The sequence below is a fragment of the Fundulus heteroclitus genome, chromosome 7, assembly GCF_011125445.2.
Source record: "Fundulus heteroclitus isolate FHET01 chromosome 7, MU-UCD_Fhet_4.1, whole genome shotgun sequence".
Lineage (NCBI taxonomy): Eukaryota > Metazoa > Chordata > Actinopteri > Cyprinodontiformes > Fundulidae > Fundulus > Fundulus heteroclitus.
In genome coordinates, this window is record NC_046367.1 from 3855545 (window position 1) to 3878067 (window position 22523).

At 41.1% G+C, this 22523-nt stretch overlaps 1 protein-coding gene across 4 annotated transcripts in view; it reads left to right on the forward strand.

Moving 5' to 3' along the window:
• ccdc93 (coiled-coil domain containing 93) overlaps nt 1-22523 on the forward strand; it is a 90374-nt gene that overhangs the window by 55815 nt on the left and 12036 nt on the right. For 2 of the 4 annotated variants that reach the window (XM_036138773.1, XM_036138776.1), the window contains 7 exons: nt 24-110; nt 274-390; nt 12074-12136; nt 17002-17075; nt 17327-17408; nt 17583-17654; nt 17777-17848. In XM_036138773.1, the coding sequence (XP_035994666.1) occupies nt 24-110; nt 274-390; nt 12074-12136; nt 17002-17075; nt 17327-17408; nt 17583-17654; nt 17777-17848 (567 nt within the window). The remainder of the gene's footprint in view (nt 1-23; nt 111-273; nt 391-12073; nt 12137-17001; nt 17076-17326; nt 17409-17582; nt 17655-17776; nt 17849-22523) is intronic. The other 2 variants (XM_036138774.1, XM_036138775.1) reach the window with 2 other exon arrangements.

Genomic DNA, 22523 nt, shown 5'->3' on the forward strand with positions numbered 1-22523 from the left:
GCCTTACATTTGCTTTGATGCAGGGTAAGCTGACTGCAAGTGCTGTAGGTCAGATAGTTGAGCTCCAATCTGAGGAGATCAAACTGATTGCCACAGAGTACGCTGAAAAGGTCAGCAAAGAACACAGCTCACATTCTGTTTTTACTCTTAACGATAACCATTGCAATGGTTTATGGAATAGAGTTGTTCCATAAAGTTGCAATGTTGGAAACGGCCTCGTTATGAAGCGGCGCTGTGGGTGATGTCCATTAATAGCTGTTCATTGCCTTTCAGCAGTTGGAGCTTTCTTCAGAGGAACGATCAGAGCGCTACGGTCCAATGCAGCAGCACCGCCGGGCAGTCTTCTCACTAAACAAACAGATTCAACAAAAGGTCGAGCAGTTGGAGGAGGTCAGCAATTTACTTAGATCACCCCCCCCCCCCCATCACAAATGTTATTTAGAAACTAGTCAAGGAACATTTTTTTTTCTCTCTCTTTCCCAGTGTCCTCTCTAGCAATGTGGCAATAGGAATTGATGTCTCAATGCCAGATAGAGCTCGACAGATTTTGCTTTCACAAGTGGAGCGAACAGCTTTCGCCATAGTGCTCCGCTTGATTTATGCATGTAAATAGTTTTATTGTGATTCCTGCAGAAAGAATTTCAAATTATATGGACACTACAATGGGAGAGTAAAGGAAGAACAGGAGAGAAAAAAAAAAGAAAGAGAAGAGGTGAAGGAAAGAAGAGATAAAAGGGAGAGAGTGATAAAACGTTCTCCGTCTGCTCCATCACCTGGAAAGAGAGATGCAAAAAGAACAGCACAACCAACAGACATAAAGCAACAGATACAATCGAATAACACCTAGATGCCATTGCTAAATCATATGCTCTATTATTTAAGCTGATATGTGTAAAGTGAAACCTGAAAAAAGAAAGTGAAAGAACATAAATAAATAAATAAATTACAGGCTTTCTGTATATAAGTGAACACTTAATACCTGGAAATCTGCACCTGTGGGAGTTTGTGAGAGTGTACTAGTTTAGGTGAAAATTATCCAGAAGGAAATAGCTCGATAGTGGTTGTGGAGAGCCAATGGCCCGCCTTCCCTGAGCACAGAGGCAGGAGTCAGGGGACCCATAACCCCGGACTCCCAAAGGGGTCCCCAAAGCAGGGCGCCCAGGAGGGGCCGACACAGGATATCTGCAACCCCCCCCCCCCTCCCCCCAAAGGAAAGAGGAGACGACCCCGAGAAAATCCCCCAGCCACTGCAATGCCGACGCCCCCAAGACCCGCGGGGACGAGCCCGTGGGCTCCACCGGCACCCAGCCACGCTGAAGTGGTCCCGGCCATGGGCCCTGAGGGCCAGAGGCCCCAGGGGCGCCCCGTCCCGGGTGGCCAAGCCCAGCAAAGCAGCCACCGGGAATGGGCCGGCGCACACCCGGGAACCCGCCCCAAACCCGAGGCCCACCGATGCGCCAGAGGGCCAAGGCGCCTGCCAGCGCAGCGGAGGAGGGCAGGACGTGGGGGGATGGGCTCCGCACCTAGCGGAGACTCGAGGTGTTCTTGGGAGAGGGAGCGGACCGGACCCATACCTAGAAGAAAAGAATAAAAACCTATTTCACACCATCCCTCCCTAGTGCCCCACTCACCACACACAGATTTACAAAAAAAAGGACACTGTACACACATTAGAGGGTGACACGGGAGTGGATTTTCACTCCTGTCCCGTCCCACTCCCACTGAAAAAAATTGTGTCCCGTCCCAATCCCAGGCCAGCGTAGAAAAAATAATCCTGTCCCGTCCCGCTCCTGGTAATATTACTCCCACTCCCATCCCGCTCCCATTCAGAATGACTCCCGCTCCCGCGCCACTCCCATTCTTGTTGTCTTCATTAAGTTTTCTGGCAATACATTAAACCTGAATGTCTATGAAGGGTCAGTTAAGTTCCTGTTTTAGCTGTAGTAAAGGCCAGTTTAAATAAAAGGAATACTAAATAAATAATAAAAGTAACAAACGAGGAAACAGACCATGCCAATCTTAGTTGAATAAACAAAAAGTACAATGTTGCCTTTTAAGAATTAAGTAATTGTTTCACATGAACAATGAAGTAACTTTTATGTTTCAAATTGCTGAAACTAAAGAATAATGCAAGAGATCTATAATCAATTAAGAAAAAAGTACATAAAGGCATTACTTTCACAATTTAGATAATGTACCTCAGTGGTTCAAAAACTCAGGTTTGTAAAATAAAAAGTTAAATATCATTCAAGCATATTGGTATTTTTCCATTTGCAATAAAATATCCATAAACTAATTAGGGTTTACTATCAGAAACAATAAATTCATCGAAAATGAAACACATTCTTAGACTTTTATCAAAAATTGAGAGTGAGATTGTGTTAATTTTCGGGGGTGCTGCGGAGCTGGAGGCGGAGCTAACTGAACCCAGGAAAAGCTCCGTCTCATTTTTATCCCACCAGACATGGAAGTAGAAATGTACTACACTTTTGTTAAAAAGTGAAAGAGAAGTGTAAATACGTTGTTCAGTTAGTGGGTTAAAATAGAAAAAACACCACTGTTCAAATAATACTAAAAAAATTATAAAGTAGTTATTGGCCGTATTATTACACTGTTGCACATTGGAAAATGAGTCCAGGAAACACGTTTTACAAGCAGTGTTAACACTGTGACATTCAACTCTCGTCAAGTTTGTTAATATTTGCAACTTTACAGTCGCTCTGTGTTAAATAGATAAGTCCTTACTTCTGACTGCATTGCATATCCAACTTTTCCAGGTTGAGTTTGCCACTAGCGGCTCATTATGGTGCGCTAGTCGCTAGATTTTACTTTCACAAGTGGAGCAAACAGCTTTCGCCTTAATGCTCCGCTTGACTTGTGCATGTAAATAACTTTATTGTGATTCCTGCAGGGAGAATTTCAAATTATATGGACACTACAATGGGAAAGTAGGAGAGTAAAAGAAAAACAAGAAGAGGTGAAAGAAAGAAGAGATAAAGGGAAGAGAATGATAAAACTTCCTCTGTCTGCTCCATCACCTGGAAAGAGACACAAAAAGAACAGCACAACCAACAGACATAAAGCAACAGATACAATCGTGTAACACCTTGATACCATTGCTAAATCATATGTATTATTATTTAAGCTCACATGTGCAATGTGATACCTAAAAAAGAAAGTAAAAGAAAATAAATGAATAGATTATAGCCTTTCTGTATGTAAGTGAACATTTATTAACTGGGACCCAGCACCTGTAGGAGTTTGTGAAAGTGCACTAGTTTAGGTGAAAATTATCCAGAAGGAAATAGTTCGATAGTGATTGTGGAGAACCGAAGACCCACCTTCCCCGAGCACAGAGGCAGGAGTCAGGGGACCCGTAACCCCGGACTCCCAAAGGGGCCCCCAAAGCAGTGCGCCCGAGAGGGGCCCTCACAGGAAATCTGCAACCACCCCCCCCCCCCCCCCCCCCCCGAGGGAAGAGGAGAGACGACCCCGAGGAAATCCCCCAGCCAGTGACCGCAGGTCACCACAATTCAATAATACGACTTCCTGTGCCTGCACCCCGGCCCCGCCCCCGGACCAGACGCCCCCCGGATCAGGCCCCCCAAAGAGGGGGGGCCGACACGACCCGTACGGGCCACCCGACCAGAGCCCCCCCTCACCCACTATATACCTAATAAACCCCCTCCCACCCCGACCTTACCCTAGCCACCCCTGCCCCCATCCCTTCCTGGGGAGAGCAGAGGCATCAGCCCCAGACCCGGTAAGCCGCTGGCTACCCGCAGCAGCCTCCCGCCAAGACCCCGGACCCAGTGGCCCGCACCTCCTCCAGGCCCCAGACTCCGTGCCGCGATCGGAGATCGGGGTGTGCAAAAGACCCCAGGGACCCCAGGCCCCCGGACCCGCCCAGGACCCACCCAGCGACAGCACAGCTACCAGGTCAGTAACCCACGTCCGTCACCGCGTAGCTCCCCAAGAGCGCCGCAAGCGGTGCTGTGGGCCACCCGTAGGCCTCCCAAGCTTCTCCCAGATGGGGGCAACAGACCCCGGAGTCAGACCCACCAAGCGCCCCACTCCAAGTGCCCCCAGAGTCCCAGGAACCCCTCCACCCAGCCACTGCGCCCTGCAGGAAGCAACCCACCGCCCCCCATTCCACTAAGTGATAGTGCTAATCAAAGGAGCCCAAAGAGATCGAACAGATGTGGATGCAGATGCTGTCTGAAGATTAATATGATCCAACAAAAGATCTCTATACTGATTGATACTGAGATTCTCCTTACTTTTCCAATTCATGAGGATAGTTTTCTTTGCGATACATAGTGCAGTGAAAACCATGTAAACTATTTTATTCCCCAGAGGGCTTTCCTCAAAATTACCAAGCAAGCAAACTGATGGGGAAGGTGTAATTTTACAGCTCAAGCACTTTGATAAGTCCTTACATATCTGTGTCCAGAACCTCTGGACTGGTGTGCATAACCATAACGCGTGAATATAATTATCAGGATGATTGCCTATGCAGTGTGGACAGATATTAGATTGTGCCAAACCCATCTTGAATAATCTTTGTCCTGTGTAGTGTACTCTGTGAAGGATTTTGTATTGTATTAGTTGTAAGTTGGTGTTTCTAGTCAATTTGAAAGTTCTTAGACATACCTGAGCCCAGAAGTTTTGTTCAAAGCTGACTGATAAATCCTCTTCCCATTTCATAATAGGAAGAGATATTGAATCATCTATTTTAGTCAGTATCCTGTATGATTTAGGTTGTGTAGTTTGGGGGGGGGGGGGGGGTAAATCTAGAAACTCTAATATATTAGTTGGGATTTGTAAGCCACCATTAATATGCTTAAATGTATTTCTAATTATAGATTTTAGTTGTTCATATTCCAAGAATTTATTTTTACTAATGCCATATTGCATATTTAGTTTAGCAAAATTGATGAACTCGGTTCCGTCAAGTAGATGTTCCAGATATTTAATACCTTTATTCTTCCAGTATGTACAGTTTATCATTTTATTATTTTGTAGGATATCAGGGTTATTCCAGATAGGTGTACGACTGCATGGGATAAGGGATGACTTTGTCATTTTAAGGAACTCCCATCATTGTTGTCAGAGTAAAACTAATGTTGATATTTTTGAAGCATGTATGCCATTTTATATTTGAGCTAATAAACTGCAAATCTGAAATCATGATATTATTGCACATTTCCTGTTCTATATCTAACCAAGGCTCATTTAGAGATGTATTGTAGCCTATTTGCTAAGTAATAGTTTTGGAAGTTAGGCAAATCTAATCCTCCTCTGTCTTTAGTCTTCTGTATTGTCTTTAAGCTAATATGTGGGGGTTTATCTTTCCAAAGAAATTTAGAAATGGCAGAGTCTAGAGATTTAAACCAGTCGGATGATGGTTTAGTGGGGATCATTGAAAATAAATAATTAATTCTAGGTAGGACCATCATTTTTATTGAAGCTACCCTACCCATAAGTGAAATTGGAAGCGATTTCCATCTTTTAAGGTCCTCTTCTACCCTGTTTAAAAGTGGGGTGTGGTTAAGTTTTAGTAAATCCGTTAATTTAGACGACAAAGTAATACCTAAATATTTAATAATTCCTGATTGCATTTGAAAATCTAAGGAGTTTTCGAGAGAGCAATTAATTGACAGTACCGAAGATTTAGACCAGTTTATAGAGTAATCTGATACTTTAGAGAAAGATTCTAGTATTCTAATTACTTGTGAAAGAGAATTATTTCAATGCTGGAGATAAAGTAATACATCATCCGCGTATAGACTAATCTTATGCTCTATTTTCATTCATTTTATACCTTTTACAGCTTTTGTTTGTCTGATTGTTGCTGCTAGAGGTTCTATAAAGATGGCAAAAAGTGATGAAGAAAGAGGGCATCCTTGCCTGGTGCCCCTCTGTAGACAAAAACTGGAAGATATTTGATTATTTGTCCTGACACAGGCTGTTGGAGAACTGTATAAAATTTTTAACCAATTTATGAAAAAACTGCCAAAACCGAATTTATGTAGAGTAGCAAATAAAAATTTCCAGTTTACTCTATCAAATGCTTTTTCTGCGTCTAAAGACAATATATTGGTTTTAATGTTTTTACTGTAGGAATAATCAATTAAATTAAGTAATCTGTGTGTATTTGTGGATGACTGCCTTCCTCTGATGAAACCAGTTTGATCTTGATGTATTATGAGAGGAGTTACTTTGTCTAATCTTTTTGCAAAAGCTTTACAGATTATCTTAATATCCACATTAATTAAGGATATGGGACGATAACTGGTGGGCAACATAGGATCTTTGTCTGGCTTAAGCAGAAGGCTGATGGTGGCAGAATTCATATTAGCTGGAAATCTGCCTTTTTCCTGTATTTCCTGCAACATTCTGTGGAACGTTGGGGCTAGAATATTCTAGAACTCTTTGTAAAACTCAGTAGGGAATCCATCTGGACCTAGAGCCTTTTTATTAGGCATGCTTTTAAGAGCTTCCTGGGTTTCAACTGTTGTCAGGGGGAGTCCAGTGTCATTCTTTGGTTATCTGATAATTTAGGAAGTGTAATTTTATCCAGAAATTGCTTGATGGATTTCTGGATAAATCAGATTGCTCTGATGGATTTATCTGTGGCGTGCATAAAGATTTGTAGAAATCGCGGAAGGTATTATTTATATACTCCGGTTCACTTACTGTATTTCCAGTTGAATCTGTAACTGCAAATATAGTAGTTTTCTCCTTATTTATTTTAAGCTGATTAGCTAGGAAGCTTCCTGACTTATTGCCTTGTTCAAAATTTTCTATTCGAAGTCTTTGTATTAGAAATCTATTTTGCTTTTCAATATAGTGGTTTAGTTCTAATTTTACTTCACGGATTTTACCTAGCTTTCCTTCTTCTTGAGAGGATTCTAGTAACTTAAGTTTTTCTTCTAATTGCTGAATCTTTTTGTTTTCTTGTGTTTTGAAAGTGCAAGGAAGAATTGGTGGAAAAAAAGAGGGGTCATCAACATTTGGACCATATATACTGACAATACATAGCGTCTGGTTATGGATGGTTATTTTAATTATTATGCATCTACCTTCAGGATCTATAGTTTTGTCTAATATTTGCAGATGCACTAATTAACAACACATGTCATCGCAAGGCACTTAAAGTGTAATTCAATCAAATCATATAGATTGGTCAAAAAGTCCACAGACCTATCTAAGGAAACCCAGCAGATTGCATTGAGTCTTGACAAGCAGAATTCACTGCTCCTGAAAGAGCGTAGTCACAGTGAACAGTTGTCAACAAGAAGCGCTTGTACTTCCTCTGGAGGATGAGGAGAGCCCACCTGCCCCCGCCCATCCTTAAGACCTTCTACGGAACCACCATAGAGAGAATTCTGAACAGCTGTCTCTCTGTGTGGTGTTGAGGCTGCAGCGTCTCCGTCTGGAAGAACGTCAGGAGAGTGGTGAGGACAGCCGAGAGGATCATCGGGGCTCCTCTTCCCTCCGTTAGGGACATTTCATCACAGCGCTGCGTGTCCCGAGCACGTAACATCATCAGTGACCCCCCACACCCACACCATGGACTGTTCACCCTGCTGCCCTCTGGGAAGAGGCTTCGCAGCATCCGCTGCAGGTCCACCAGGTTCTGCAACAGGTTTTTTTCCCTTGCCATCAGACTGTTGAACTGTTGAAATCTAAACTGGACTCTGCATCACACATGCACAGAACCGAAGTTAATGGCCATTTCGCAACATAATTTTGCACTGCCAACATTGCTCAACTCTTATAATAGATTTAAATAGAAAAGTACACAACTGGACGTTTACTGCATTTTTGCACCATTATTATTTTCCATTGTCAACATTGAACTTTTCAAGGTAATGCCTTTTTTGCACCATTATCATTGCACTATAAACATGGTTGAACATTCTCCTGCACAGGTTTTAAAAAAATGCTTTTCTCCTGCACTGTTACATTCTTATCACTGCTGCACTCTATATTGTAATGTTATTTTTATTTCAATTGCAAGCTCATTACATTGTCGTAAGCTGTATGCAACGAAATTTTATTTTGTATGGACTCTTTAATGCTAACAAAATGACAATAAAGTTTGTCTAAGTCTATTTATCCTCAAACAATAGCAGCCGGTTTAATTTTATTCCATCTGCTTTGATTAATTTCTTTGATGTATTCGCACTTTAAAATGTCTGAAAGCACAAAGTAATGTTTTGCACGTCTATTCATTGACTTAATTTTATGCTTCCTGTGTGCAATCTTGTTTTTTTTTTTTTTACCTCATAGCAGCTGTTGATGAAGTTGATGAAATACAATAAAGAAATAGTTTTTTTTTATATTTATTTTGGGTATACATTTAACAATATCCATCCTCTTCCGCTTATATGGAGTCAGATCGCCGGGATAGCAGCTTCAGTAGGGAGGTCAAGACTTCTCTTTCCCCAGCCACTTGGGCCAGCTCCTCTGGGGTAATCCCAAGGCGTTCCCAGGCCAGCCGAGAAACATAGTCCTTTCAGCGTGTCGAGGGTATTTCCCTGGGTCTCCTCTCGAGGGTACGTGCCCGGAACATCTCACCAGGGAGGCTTCCAGGAGGCATCCTAACCAGATGCCAAAGCCACCTCAACTGGCTCCTCTTGACGTGAAGGAGCAGTGGCTCTGCTCCTCCCGGGATGATTGAGCTCCTCAGTCTCTAAGAGAGAGCCCAGACACACTACGGAGAAAGCTCATTTCAGTGCTTATATCCGGGATCTCGTTCATGACCATAGATGAGGGTAGAAACGTAGATTGACCAGAATTGCCTCCAAGCCGTACTGAAGTCCTTCTCCATGGCCTCTCCAAACTCTTCCCACTCCCGAGTTTTTGCCTCAGTGACCAGCTGAGCCGCCTGCCGCTTTGACTGCTGGTACATATCAGCTGCCGGTACACCACAGCCCACAGGATAGGACTCCTTTTTTAGCTTGACTGCTTCCCTCAGCGCTGGTGTCTTCAGGTTCTGCTTCAGGTCACTGTCATTGCCCACATGAGCATTGAAGTCCCCCAGCAGAGCAAGGGAGTTCACTCTCCAGTACACCCTCCAAGGACTCCAAAAAGCGTGGGTAATCTGAACTGCTGTTTCGCGCATAAGCACAAACATCAGTCAGGACCCATCCCCCCACACATATGCGGAGGGAGGCCACCCTCTTGTTCACCGGGGTAAACCCCAACATACAAGCACCAAGATGAAGGGCAATAAGTATGCCCACTTCTGCTCGGCGCCTCTCACCAGGGGCAACTCCAGAGTAGAATAATGTCCAACCCCTCTCAAGGAGACTGGTTCCAGATCAATGCGTCGAGGTGAGTCCTCCTATCTCTAGCCGGAACCTCTCAACCTCGCGTACTAGCTCAGGCTCCTTCCCCACCATAGAGGTGACATTTCACGTCCCAGGAGCCAGCTTCTTTAGCCGAGGATCACAACGGCAAAGTCCCCACCCTCGACTGCCATCCACTACACATTATACAACATTACACAATTTCTCATTTGTGGCAATACCCGCTTTGCTATGCCCAGTCCTCTCAAATTTCGGTTCCTGCAATTTTCCCCCCTAAAAACGATTACTTGTTGCAATTTTAACAATTTTTGGCTTTAAAGATGGCAAAACAGTGATGATCCTATTGTTGTTGTTGTTGCAGGTATAACACAGAGTCCCAAGTCCATGACAAAATCCGTAGTGTCCCAATCCTCCTGTTTTGGAAGCTTGTAACCTGCACACTCAAATCCTTCTTTGTATTTCCATCCGGCGCTCACTTCATAGAATTGCGTAGGTTTTATTGTGACTATTAGGACAGGGCCCACAAGAAAAATGTAATGGCAGATGCAACATGAAGTGAACCAAATGGAGTCCAGTGTAGGATTACTTTTGCACTGTTTATTGAAGATGTAAAATGCTCATTATGCAGCTCTGTTTTTAAATCTAAACACTTCACTAGTTCCCTAAGATCTCAGCTAAATAGCTTCCATTCAGCCGGCTGCCTGGCGAAGCAGCATTAGTTTGTCAACCAAAACTCACTTGAATGCTTAGAAGGCAAGGATATGGACAGAAAAGCAGAGGGGATTACACAAAAAACTGTAACATCATAGAGAAAGACATGATGGTAAAAACATGGCTGATGTTGAGGACTTTTGTGGGGATTATTAGGGTTTCATATATTTTATTCCCGTCATAATAATACATCATGGTATTCAGCGGAGACCAGAAGACCCAGCCAAGAGCCCGGACAAGATGGCCTGCTCCTCCTCCATGCCCCAGACTCCAGGTGGCAATCGGAGAACAGGGGTGTGAAAAAGACCCCGAGCCTGCTGCTGCCTGGTCAAATGTTGTCGTTTCATGTTGTTCTCAAGTGCGTGTAAAACTGAGAGGGCCTAAAAGGAGGAGCCCGGCACAGTCCACCCTCCCCCCATGCACCCTACCCAGAACCCCATGCGAATGGGGGCAGAGGAAACCACCAGGGGTGAGGGCTACATAATCAGCCCCTTTCCCCCAGTTGTCTTACCCCCTAGCCCCCAATTAATGCCCTACATATGTGTGTGTTGTGAGAATTTTATTAACAAAAGTGTATTAACGAAATTGGGGTCAAGGAGGTCACCAGACAGCAGGGCTGGGAAATCCTCCCCTCTCCCCAGCGACGCATCCACCCCTCAAGGTCCTACATGTGTGGCAGCATGAAGGAGCAAGCAGAGGGAAGGGGATGGGGAGGATGACTGGGGAGCAACTTGCCCTCCCAGGAAACCAGCGCCACCGCTGTTTCTAATAGGTATCCCGTAGCCACAACACAATAGTCCACGGGGCCATATATAGGCGGCAGGGTCCAAGAGCCAACCGCGTTCTGTTCCTTTTCCTGTCAGCCAATACTGAAAGGCATTCACAGCTTCTCTGAGCATGCCGATTAGGAGAGTTAGACAGGAGGTGGGACAGAGAGGAGCTGTCTTGTGGACTTATTAAGAAACTAGAGAAACCGTTGAAACAGAAAACTAAATAGGTTTTCAAACCAAAAATTGCCTCCTTTACTCCCCTTTCAAATCACTGCTCCTCTTCTATCCAGGATGCAAACATCTTCATTCCTGAAAAATTGACTGCTGACCTGCAAATCTTGGCCTGACGATGTTGTTCTTCTGTCCTGGGCCATCCTTTTGGCCAGTGGCTACTTTGTTTCCCTAGTGAATAACTGGTCATAATAGATCACCACTTGTTCATCCACTTTGCAAAGTACTGCATACACTCCAAAAACAGAACTAAAAATAAGTAAAAAATTTCTAGAAATGAGTGTGTTTGTCCTTGATTTGAGCAGGTAAATAAGATTATCTACCAATGGGATGAGTATTTTGACCCCTAGAATAAGATAATTAGATATACTGCACTTGAAATAAGGTGATGGAGATGAGTTGTTCCTATTTGAAGTGCATAAATCTTATTCCATTGGCAGATCATCTTATTTACCTGCTCAAATCAAGGATAAATTAACTGATTTCAAGAAGGTTTTTATTTTTAGTTCTGTTTTTGCAGTGTATAGGGCTGAATTTACCTACTACTCTTCTGACTGAAGAACTGTCTTGGAAAAGAGACTTGTTTCAACAAAAAATAACCCATACAGAGGACATATCCAATTTCTTTTTTCGGGGAAAAGCATGGAGTATATTTAAAGCGAAAACACTTTCAAGATAAATGCAGTTGATGAGGATGCATGACACTCATCGCAGTAATGCCAGTGCATTGCATTGTTGCAATGCTGGCCAAAATAAATAATGTAACTGAGCAAAAACACTTAGCATGTAACTTCCTTGTCCAAATAGTGTTTCAGTCACTGGACTCCCATTCTGCTTTCCTGTCTGTGTGCACTTTTGTTGAAATACCTCTGGAGTACCGAGTACTGATCTACTTTTGAAATATTTTTTTTTCTACCAGTTGCCTCTTATGAAAGTATTTGCTGGATCTACACACAACATTAAATATAAAAATCACACAACAACACACACAGAGATCAGCCTGTATGAGAACCTACTCTGACATGTTTTTTGTCCTGACAGCTCAAAGTCAAACATGCAGAGGTGAAAGCCTGCAATGAAGAGGCAAAGAGGAGTCTGCTTGAGGTAATTACATGCAGCTATTTTGCTGTCAGATGTCTCTATTCTTTGTTCTTTGTGGATCAGTGCTGAAAACTGATTATTGTGCTCAGTGACCAGGGTAACTACGGTTAAGTGTGTTTTTTCTTTTGCTTTCACTGTAGCAAAAGGTCTCCAAAGTGATTGTACAGTACTGTGATTGTGACTGACTTGTTGACAGAGTTGGGTAGTAACTAGTTACAGTTATTCAGTTACCTTTACTTGAGTTGTTATGCTATCCTTTGTACTCATACTTGAGTAAAACTATTTTTGAAATAACTTTGATCTTGGTTGAGTACAATTTCTGTCAATTCTATTGCTGGACTTTCTACGATAGATAAAGATCAAGCAGGAGTTGACTTTTGTAAAAACAATATATTTTTGACACATTTGTTAAAGGGGTCATCACTGACATCACTGTATAAACCATTTCATGTAGTTGATATTGCTCCATATGTTAATTCTCCAAAGAACTTCATTAAAAAGATAACAGCTTGCTGTTTTGTCAGGCTAAATGTCCCTCCTCAATAAAAGGAGTGGTTGGGGTAATGACATGCAGCTGTACCTACCCACAACCACTTTTCCTCTACATTCACACCTCCCTTCTCGGCGCATTGATTTTTCACTTACAAACACACCTTCCTTACATTTCACAGCATTTAGAAATTAAATTAACTTATGGGTATTGACGGCGTTGTGGTCGCCTCCATGTTGGCACAGACATTTTTTTTTCTAAATCTGTTTCGTTCAAAAACATTGACTTGAATTCCTCCCCAGGAAACAGCCTTTAGTAAAGTCCCCCATAAATGAACTTCAGCCACTCTTCTGTGATTCTTTCGTCCTTCGGGAGTGTGTGGAACCTTCATCCATTATTGAGAAAGAAGCAATATTTACACATAGTTAAACGTTTCAACGCATGAAATTTTGTCAATGTTTTTATTTTTGATGTTCAACAATCAGTCTTTCAGATGATAATGCCCATTTGCATACTTTTTATCTTCTTTGGGAGTGTTTGTACAATAATGTATATTGCACAGTTTACTTACATTTTTCTGTAAGTCACTTGCTGTCTTCTATTTTAACTTGAACTTTGCATTTTTACCTAAATATGCTATGTTATTTATAAATAATTTGTATGTTTTTTCCTTATTGAGGAGTTCATTCTCTTCTGCTTTAAAACTTAAAGGAGCAATAAGCAACATTTCACTTGGTCTGTAGACCAAAACAAGTCGTGCCTCTCTCTAACTTCACTCCAGCTGCTATCCGGCCCATCTTTTCGTTTTTCACATGGGGAGACCTAATTTGGTCCTTCTGACACCTAAATAAGTCATTTCCTCCTGTCAACATAGTTGTAAAGGATAAAAACACAGCAAAAGAGCATCATTTTTCAGAGGAACATTTCAAGTGAAGAAGTAACTCATACCTTTATAAAACTGTTAGCAAGAGAACATTTTGATCTGCTGAGGGTGCTTTCCACCATGTTGCTCCAATGCTGCGCTACTCTGACGGTAGGAATTTAGAGCAAGGAGAGGCAAAGCCCTGAGTGGCAGCTGTTCACAAGCATGTACATGCATGGGCATGTGCACCCACACATGGCCGACAGGAGAACACTTTTCCCTTTCTCTTCTTATCTTCATTTTTGATCGCTTTGTCTACCTTTTTTCAGTTTTGCACACTTTCTTTGAAGTCCTTGTTCAGGAGTAAAACTGCCTCCTGGCCTAAGCCCGCCCTTCACTAGACGTGTGCGCTAAAGACCTCATTAGGACCTCCTCCTCACGCGTCACGCAAGATCAAAGATCATATGTCGTCATAGTCGCCATCTTTGAAAAGGGCGAAGTAGCTCTAAGCTGTCGGCTTAGCTTGTGGAATATAAAGCGTCTTCCATCTAGCAGGTCTGTTTTCTCAAAACTATTTTGTCTTTCAATGCTGCTACGTCAAAGTGCCGACGTCTTGAATGTGATGTTTAAACAACTGTGAGATGAACTAAGAATTGCTACCTCTCTTTTAATCCATTTTGACTTGTTTTATTTTCATTTATTTTCTTTTGCATTTTTATTTTAGTAACGAGTAGTGTTTCCTAGTTTTTATTGAATTAGAATAATTACTGTAACAGGGAGTTGTTTTGGTTTAATAAATAACGTGTAGAATAGTAATTGTTTGTGTTTATTTTGATCCAGAGGTTGGATGGTCTCTAAGAGTAAAGAATTACCTCTTTTTAAGTTAATAACTAAATCAACTGAGACATTTTCATTGGTTTGTGAAAAAGAAGCAAGGGTTAAAACTCCAATTGCAGTTATGTGTGTTATCAGCGTTTGCTGGTCACAACCGATCAGATCACACTTTTCCAGCATAAATAAGTTCATAACAGCTAATTAATAAATGCATTGTTTGTGTTAGTCATTACAAGCTTGTAGCCCTTGGATCACAACCATTTGAATTACATTTGTCATAGCTACCATTTGAGTTTCAATGATCTATTATTAAAATTATAATGGCAAATTATAATTAATAATAATACTCATAATCAAACAGGTTCCTGGCATAAAAACATGGTGAGATGCAGTGTGACATCATACCATAGTCCATCTGAAATATTACCTTTAATTCTTCACATTAATATTTTTTTATTCAATTCAATTTTATTTATATAGCTTCAATTCATGAAACATGTCATCTCGAGGCACTTTACAAAGTCATACTCAATCATATTATACAGATTGGTCAAACATTTCCTATATAAGGGAACCAGTTGATTGCTTCAAAGTCCCGACAAGCAGCATTCACTCCTGGAGAAGCGTAGAGCTACAGGGAGAGTCGTCTGCATTGTCCATGGCTTTGCAGCTATCCCTCATACTGAGCAAGCATGAAGCGACAGTGGAAAGGAAAAATTCCCCATTAACGGGAAGAAAAAACCTCCAGCAGCTCAGTATGAACAGTCATCTGCCTCGACCGACTGGGGTTACAGAAGACAGAGCAGAGACACAACATGACAGACAAAAAGCACAGAAGCACACATTGATCCAGTAATCTGTTCTACATTAGATGGTAATAGCGGGTTAGTTCTTTCTATTTAAATTAAGGAAATTTTGCTTATTGCTCCTTTAACGTTAAATTAGCCTTTTAGTCATATTACAAAATGCATGGTGGTGGTGGACAGCATACATGCTCGCATTCTCTGAATCAGAGACTTTCCTCATACTGGAAGTCTCACATATCAGATGATAATTATTTACACTAAATAATGGGTAATCAGAATTTTACCCCACCCTGGTCTGGAAGCTGTTATTTGGGTTTTCTTATTTAACTCAGTGTCCAACTTTCTGTTATTCCTATCGATACTGAGCGAGGGCGGTTGGGGTGGGGGGTTGGTCACTACATTCCACAGACTATACACTAAGCGCAAAGTAGGAGGCAGATTGAATATGGTGGCTCTGATGCTCACTAGGCCAAGCTCCAAAAATATATCAGGAAGATGGCCCCAAGAGATGAAGCACTAAGTGAATGTCTCAGATCTCCATTGGAAGAGAAGGAACTAAAGGAATTGTTGTGGAACGAAAACCTCAACATAACTGATAGACAAGATCCCAGTTGCAGGCCCCAGAAACAATCCAAGAATCTTACAACAGGATGCTGGAACGTCTTAACCAAGTGGCTGGTATACTGTACAGAAACATATAACTCCCATTTTGACCCCCAGGTCAAAGTGCCCTGGTTCATTAGCACTTGATGCAGACCGTGTTTGATCGAGCTGTTTATCCACTCTCATCATGAATATGAGATAGCCTTAATGAGTTTCCCAAAGGACCAACTCTGGATGATGTTATAAGCCCACTATATACATATTATATACATATGCCAATTCAAACTCCCGATCTCTCCTGCATGAGAGTCAGAAAACTTACCAACTGAGCTATTAACGAGGCGGCTTGTTGATTCTTCCTCTCTTATTCATGAAGGTCTACCTTACCCGGTTCGTAGATTTAGTAGCAAAGAAAGAAAACAATTTTCCGAGACAAAACACTTATAATATGCGTATACTTTTTACAATTGGAATTCCAATGAGAGACAAACACTTACGTTACCATAAAGCTTCATGTAGTATATTACCCGACGTCCCTCTCCAGGTGTTGTAAGCCCTTGTCTGCTCTCATACCCCCAATCACATCTTTTAATAGGCTGCGCAAGTGAAGTTCCCGCAGATATTCAGTGTCCAGGGCCTCATCTGCTCAAGAACAAAGGAAGTTTCTTCTCCCATGTCAGCTTCAGGAACTAACTTTTTTAATTAATAGCCCAGGTGTTTTTTTTAGAAGTTAATCCAGATAACATCAAGAGCCATAAAAAGGCTTTCAAACCGTATACCACTCCGAAAGGTTCCCCCATAAAACTCCAGTGTCTGTGCCTGTTCTTCTACCAGAGCTTGAAAGAATTTATTGCTGCCATCTTCCCCCTCTGTAGACTTTCAGACAGTTTTAGTGATAACAAGATAACTCTTTGGGCCTTAAGAAAAATACATTTTAACCCAAAAATGATTAGATATTTCCATAACACAATCCAGCTCTATCACTTAGTGGATCTCTTTTTAGATGAATTGATGAACTGAAAAAATAATCATTAGCTGCTGATCTTGTGAGGGCATATTTATATCTATACAAATGTTAACCATGTGAGGACACAGGGCATATTTTGACATAAACAGGTTTGGACATGTATATCTACTGTTACTGCTAATGTGGAGCTTAGTACAACTTTCTGGTTTCGTATTGTATAATTTTAGTCAATGCAAAAGCTAAATAAGTTTTTTTCAATAGTCTGAGAAAATACCAATCTAAAACCTGTCCTGTATCTGTTCCCAGGCTACAGAACACTCAGTAAAACTGGAGAGCAAGATGAAGTCATTAGAAGAGATAGAGGAGCAAGCAGACAGTGGGTGAGCTATCTCATATTTATCATACAGAACTATAAGGTCACGCTGAAGAAGCCTGATACTTTAACCAAGTTTACAAAATTGCTAAATAGAAAACTGTTGAGCATTTGATCACTGGTAATATCTGCGAGAAAGTGGAACACATTCATGTACTGCACACAAAGTGAGAGCTGGCCTACTGTCAATAACAGGCATGGAATACAGGAGCTCTGACATGTGTTAAAAGTAATTTCCTATTTTTGTCTGTTTGGCAGCCTGATGGAGACCCTTAGGGCGTTGGTGATGATGAACGAAAACCTCAAGCAACAGGAGCAGCAGTTTCGCACACACTGTAAAGTGAGCACATAAAGCAATTCTAATGTAATGACTTATCCATCCATCCATCCATTGTTTATTCCAGCTTATCCACGCAGGGTCAGGTAATGGTGGTGGGACTGGGGAGTGTCTGTCATCAGCGGTTATGTGTTAAGATTTTGATATTTTTTTTAATTAAATCTAATTTGTACACAGGAAGAGATGGCCCGTCTCCAGCAGAACATCGAAGAGATAAAGTCAGCATCAGGACAGGACACAGAGGAGGAGGTGAATGTTCAGCTGCACTCATACTTTTTGTGATAATTGATCATTTCTAAAGAAAAAAAAAAAAAAAATATATATATATATATATTAATCTGGATTTTTAAATGAGCTTTTTCTTTTTTCAGGAGAGGAGTCAGCTAATAGACCAACAGCACAACTTAGACAGAGAAAAACTGCAGAAAATCCGCCTGCTCATGGTAATCACTGCTGCATCATTATATAGATTGGAAGAGAGTGGAGCCATTGGTGGAATTCATGGGGGACGGAGGGTTCTTAATAATATATAAAATGGGGGGATTGATCAAAGCAAATACTTTCTTAAATAACTGCCAACTACTCTGGTGAAAGCACAATGCGTAGAAAAAGATAACTTAATCTTAAAATGAAGCGAAGAAGACTTTTCAAAATAAATAGCTTTTCGATGTGAATACATTTTATTTATTTATTAAATTCGCAGTTTTTGATTTTAATTTTTTACAAAGGAAATGTTTATTTACACATATTTATGGTGTGGGGGAAAAACACTGTCAAACCACCATAACATTTTTTATCTCTTTGGGAATCCCTGGTCTATGGTAGTCCCGCTTGCTTTGCTTCTCTTTAAAACGAAGCACACCAGAGTAACTTCCGGTTCAAAAGTAAAATGAGCTTTAGTCTAATCAGCGATTTCTTAGGTCTCCCACTGGGACGTACCTCTTCCGTTTTGTTAATGTCGTAGTGCCTTTGTTAAAGTTGTAGAGCTTTCCTTAATGTTGTAATGTTTTTGTTAATGTGTAGTGCTTTCGTTAATGTTGTAATGTTTTTGTTAATGTTGTAGTGCTTTCGTTAATGTTGTAATGTTTTTGTCAATGTTGTAGTGCTTTCGTTAATGTTGTAATGTTTTTGTTAATGTTTTAGTGCTTTTGTTAATGTTGTAGTGCTTTGCACCTCAGGGCCACCGTAAGGGTCAGATCTAACCACACATGATTTGGAGGAGAGATTTCTATGGGTCAGTGCACATGAAGCAGGTATAACTTACAACTTACTATCCTTCCCAGAAAATGAGGTGTGGGTTATTCCTGTACTACACAGATTTCTGGATCTCTTATGGGATTCCTACTACCTCGAAACCTGTAGAACGTTCCTGTCAGGTTGATGGCTAGGGAAAGAATTGCTAGAGTATAGGCAGTGTCAATAGGATGATCCATTAGTCGCCACCAAATATTGTCAGCATGATCATGATAGTCCATTAGTTAGAGTTCTCCTTCGCTGCGACAGATTTCCATCAATTGAAAAATGAGAGCAAAAAATAGATCCATATGCTCAACCAATGAAAATTGGCAGAACCGGGACATTAGCCAATCAGAAAGAGACTAGGGCGGGTCCTTGCAAAGTGGACATCTGCCAGTCTGAGGTTTATCGGTGTTCAATCATTTTAACCTTTGGATGGACATCTCAAATTGGCCACAGATGGCATGAATGAAAGTGGTGGGGCAGCGGGTGGAACATCTGAGAACAATTTCCTCGGTAAATGTGTATTGCTGCTTGTCTCTCTTGTTGTTAATTAATGAGTAGTTTTTCTAACTGTCGCCATGTCAGTTGTCAACGTTTATAAACGCGGGCGACCAACCAGGGATCTCCTCATGATTCGCTATTGCGTTTCTATTTAAAACATGAAGAAGAGTAACACACTAGCTCAGGCTAATTTAGCATAAACACTTTTTTTCTTGAAGGGTCAGATATAGTGACCGTTGATGATGGTGTTAAAAAAAATAGAGATGGGTCTGGCTGAGAGAAACGGACAAGAATTGTAAGATTGTTGGTAATGATGCAAAAAGCTTAACCTGCCTGCTGTGTGTATGTGTATAATAAATAATGCATGCTTTCTGCAGCACACTTCCTCCTCATGTGAAACTAGGAGGACCAGACTGTGCGGGACTGTTCCGCATTTGACTGGGTCAGATTCAGATAAAGTAAAAAGAAAATGTACTCGCGCTTTTCTGAAACAAAGAACGCAGAGCTGCAGTAATTGTTAGTAAGAGCTCCATCGGCTGTGTTGTGCAATTATACATAGTTTAAAGTTACTTCATGTTTTCATAAATAACTCTCTGTCTGATAAGTATTGTCTGGTGATAATCAGCACGTAATAAGGACAATGTTTGAAAGGGATGTTACAAGCACTTTTAACAGCAAACTCTGCACACACATAGAATAAATGAGTGACAACTTCTTCAAGTTCAAGAATTTAATAACAGAAATAGAATGAACATCCAGAGAACATCAAAATGTAATGCTGTTTATCTGAATTAACACTATGTTTCGATTAACAAATTCTCTCGACTAGGCTAGTGAAACTTAACTAAACTACTAAGCAAAATGAAGATAAGCTAAGGAACTATTTACATGCAAAGGTACACAAAAGACAAAACAAAATGGTTGATCATAATCAGAATAATTCAGTGAATCCTGTTCACTTCTGATCTGATCCAAAGAGCATGGAATGGAGTTAAATTAGCTTAACTAATTTAGAACAACATTTGGCATGTTTTCAATCCATTCACAATGTGAATCCTGAGTAAACAAAACATTATTTGATGGAATAACATTTTGTTTGAGTTAAAGAACCAAAGTTCATCTTAAAGAATGTGAATTGAGGTTAAATTAGCTTCACTAATTCAGAACATTTGGTATGTGTTTCAACCCATTGTAACACATATCAAATGTTGTTCTGTGTAATCTCAAATTACACAGAACATTACTTTGAGGAAATAATATTTTAAAGAATAGTTTGCTCAGTAAAATCATTTGAACTTTATGAACGGCCGATTTTATTAATGCAATTATATCTCCGGGAGCTAGGTGTCGCTGTAGCAATCGGTCGTTAAAATCGGTTACTCCTAAAGTTAGCCAAAACGCCTTTAAATCAACATCAATATTCAATATTAATGCGGGAATAAGGCTCCTAACACTATCCAACGACGGTGGAGCGAAACAAACAAGCCTTATGCTTTAAAGCAAGCTCCTTCTGAAAGTCCGGAACCAGATGTAACCAGGAGCTAAATAGCGTTTTGGCTAGCGGATTTTCGGCGCTGACTTTAAAGGCTTCGACTTTTAAATGAGTGGGTCGTATAACGTAAACATTAATGTCCCATCAATGTATGAAACCCCTGTGGAGATAACGTTTGTTATAACCATTAAAACACACTCGACAATGACATGGTACCGAATGCTAGCAATGAGCTATCTCTGTTAGCCCCTTTGTTTAAAGACACCATATGAGCGTGTTACAAACATTTTCCAATGACCATGCAACCTTTCCCTTTGGGTCTCTCTGTCCAACCTGTCGGTGCCTCGTGTGAATTAGGTCCACTTTGTCCATCCAAGGAAGGAGCACTGAAAAGCAGGGAAAATCGTTGGTCTTTCAGCAGCGGGTTAGCCTGTGGCTCTGCAGCTATGAGCTAACCGACAGCGTGGTCGGGCAGCTTGGAGGCATGTAGCCATGAGCTGACATGTGGTCGGGATCGGAGACCTGGGCTCTGCTGCGTCCTCTGACCCGGTTCCAGTCACAATTCCAGCAGATTTTCCCCTCAGTATGGGAAAGTGGGTCGTTAGTAGGGGTGGGTATTGCCAAAGAAGTCACGATTCGATGCGAATCACGATTCACATGCCACGATGCGATTCTATCACGATGCATCACGATACTTGAATTATTGCGATGCATCGCGATGCATTGCGATATTTTCACTGAACACTGTTAGAAAAAAAATACAGCCATTGACAGTGGCTGACTGGCTGTGTATGATCTGGATAGTGTCTTCAATTGATACATAACTAAAAGCAACTAAATTCATACATAGCTGTACTTATTGAAACAACTTTTGGAGGTATTGCCATGAAAACAAATTTTACTGTTACTGGACACAAATATTACTATTACTGGAGTGGACACACTGACAAAACATGCTGTGGATTTATAAAACTTAAAATAACAAAATAATGATAATCAGTGCCGTTTACATGGCCTCAGTGGTCCTTTAAACCAATGAAATGAAAACATTCAAATGTATGCGCATTTAGAAGTTGGGGCTAGCTTGCAATCGAATGTTGTTTGTTTAATCAGTTCTGGCGGCTCTTGTTTTTCTGGATGGCGCATCTGCATGTGTGCCTTTAAGTTTGTTGTGTTCCCACACTATTTCATTACGATGTAACGGTGTTTGCATGCATCACATCAATTTTGTTTTTACCTTCTTTGTTTGTAAAGCCAAAATGCGTCCAAACATCTGATTTGAAATGTGATGGAGCCGGGCGAATTTTCTCAGTCTCATCCATGTTTTGTGTATGAACGACTCGTCGCAGTATCCCGCAGCCGGAAATGCTTGTGACACAAAGCAGCAGGGGTCAACACATCCGCAGCAACATCTACTGGACTAGAAGTTGTATTCCACTTGTTTTTAGCTGATGTTCGCCAACCATTCATGCAATTTTATTTATTTGTTTTTTAAATTAATAATCGATACTTGGCGTCAAGAATCGATGCATTGGATCGCAAATATTAGAATCGCGATGCATCGTCATGACGATTATTTTGCACACCCCTAGTCGTTAGTTGACTTTCTAGCTCTGTGGAGTCTGCTTTCCTGTAAAGGCTGAGAAGAAAAAAACAAAGCTGTTTTGGCATGGACGGATTCCTTTCCTCTGGCGTGGAGGAATCTTTAGAACCTGTGCAGTATTTGAACTGTTTAGAAGCAGTAGAGCTTTTTGAGCTATCTAAAATTTTAGCTTCATCTAAACCTTCTACCTGTATGTTAGACCCAATCCCAACCAAGTTGTTTAAGGACATATTCCCTTTAATCAGTGGCACTATTTTAGACATGATTAATCTATCTTTAGTAA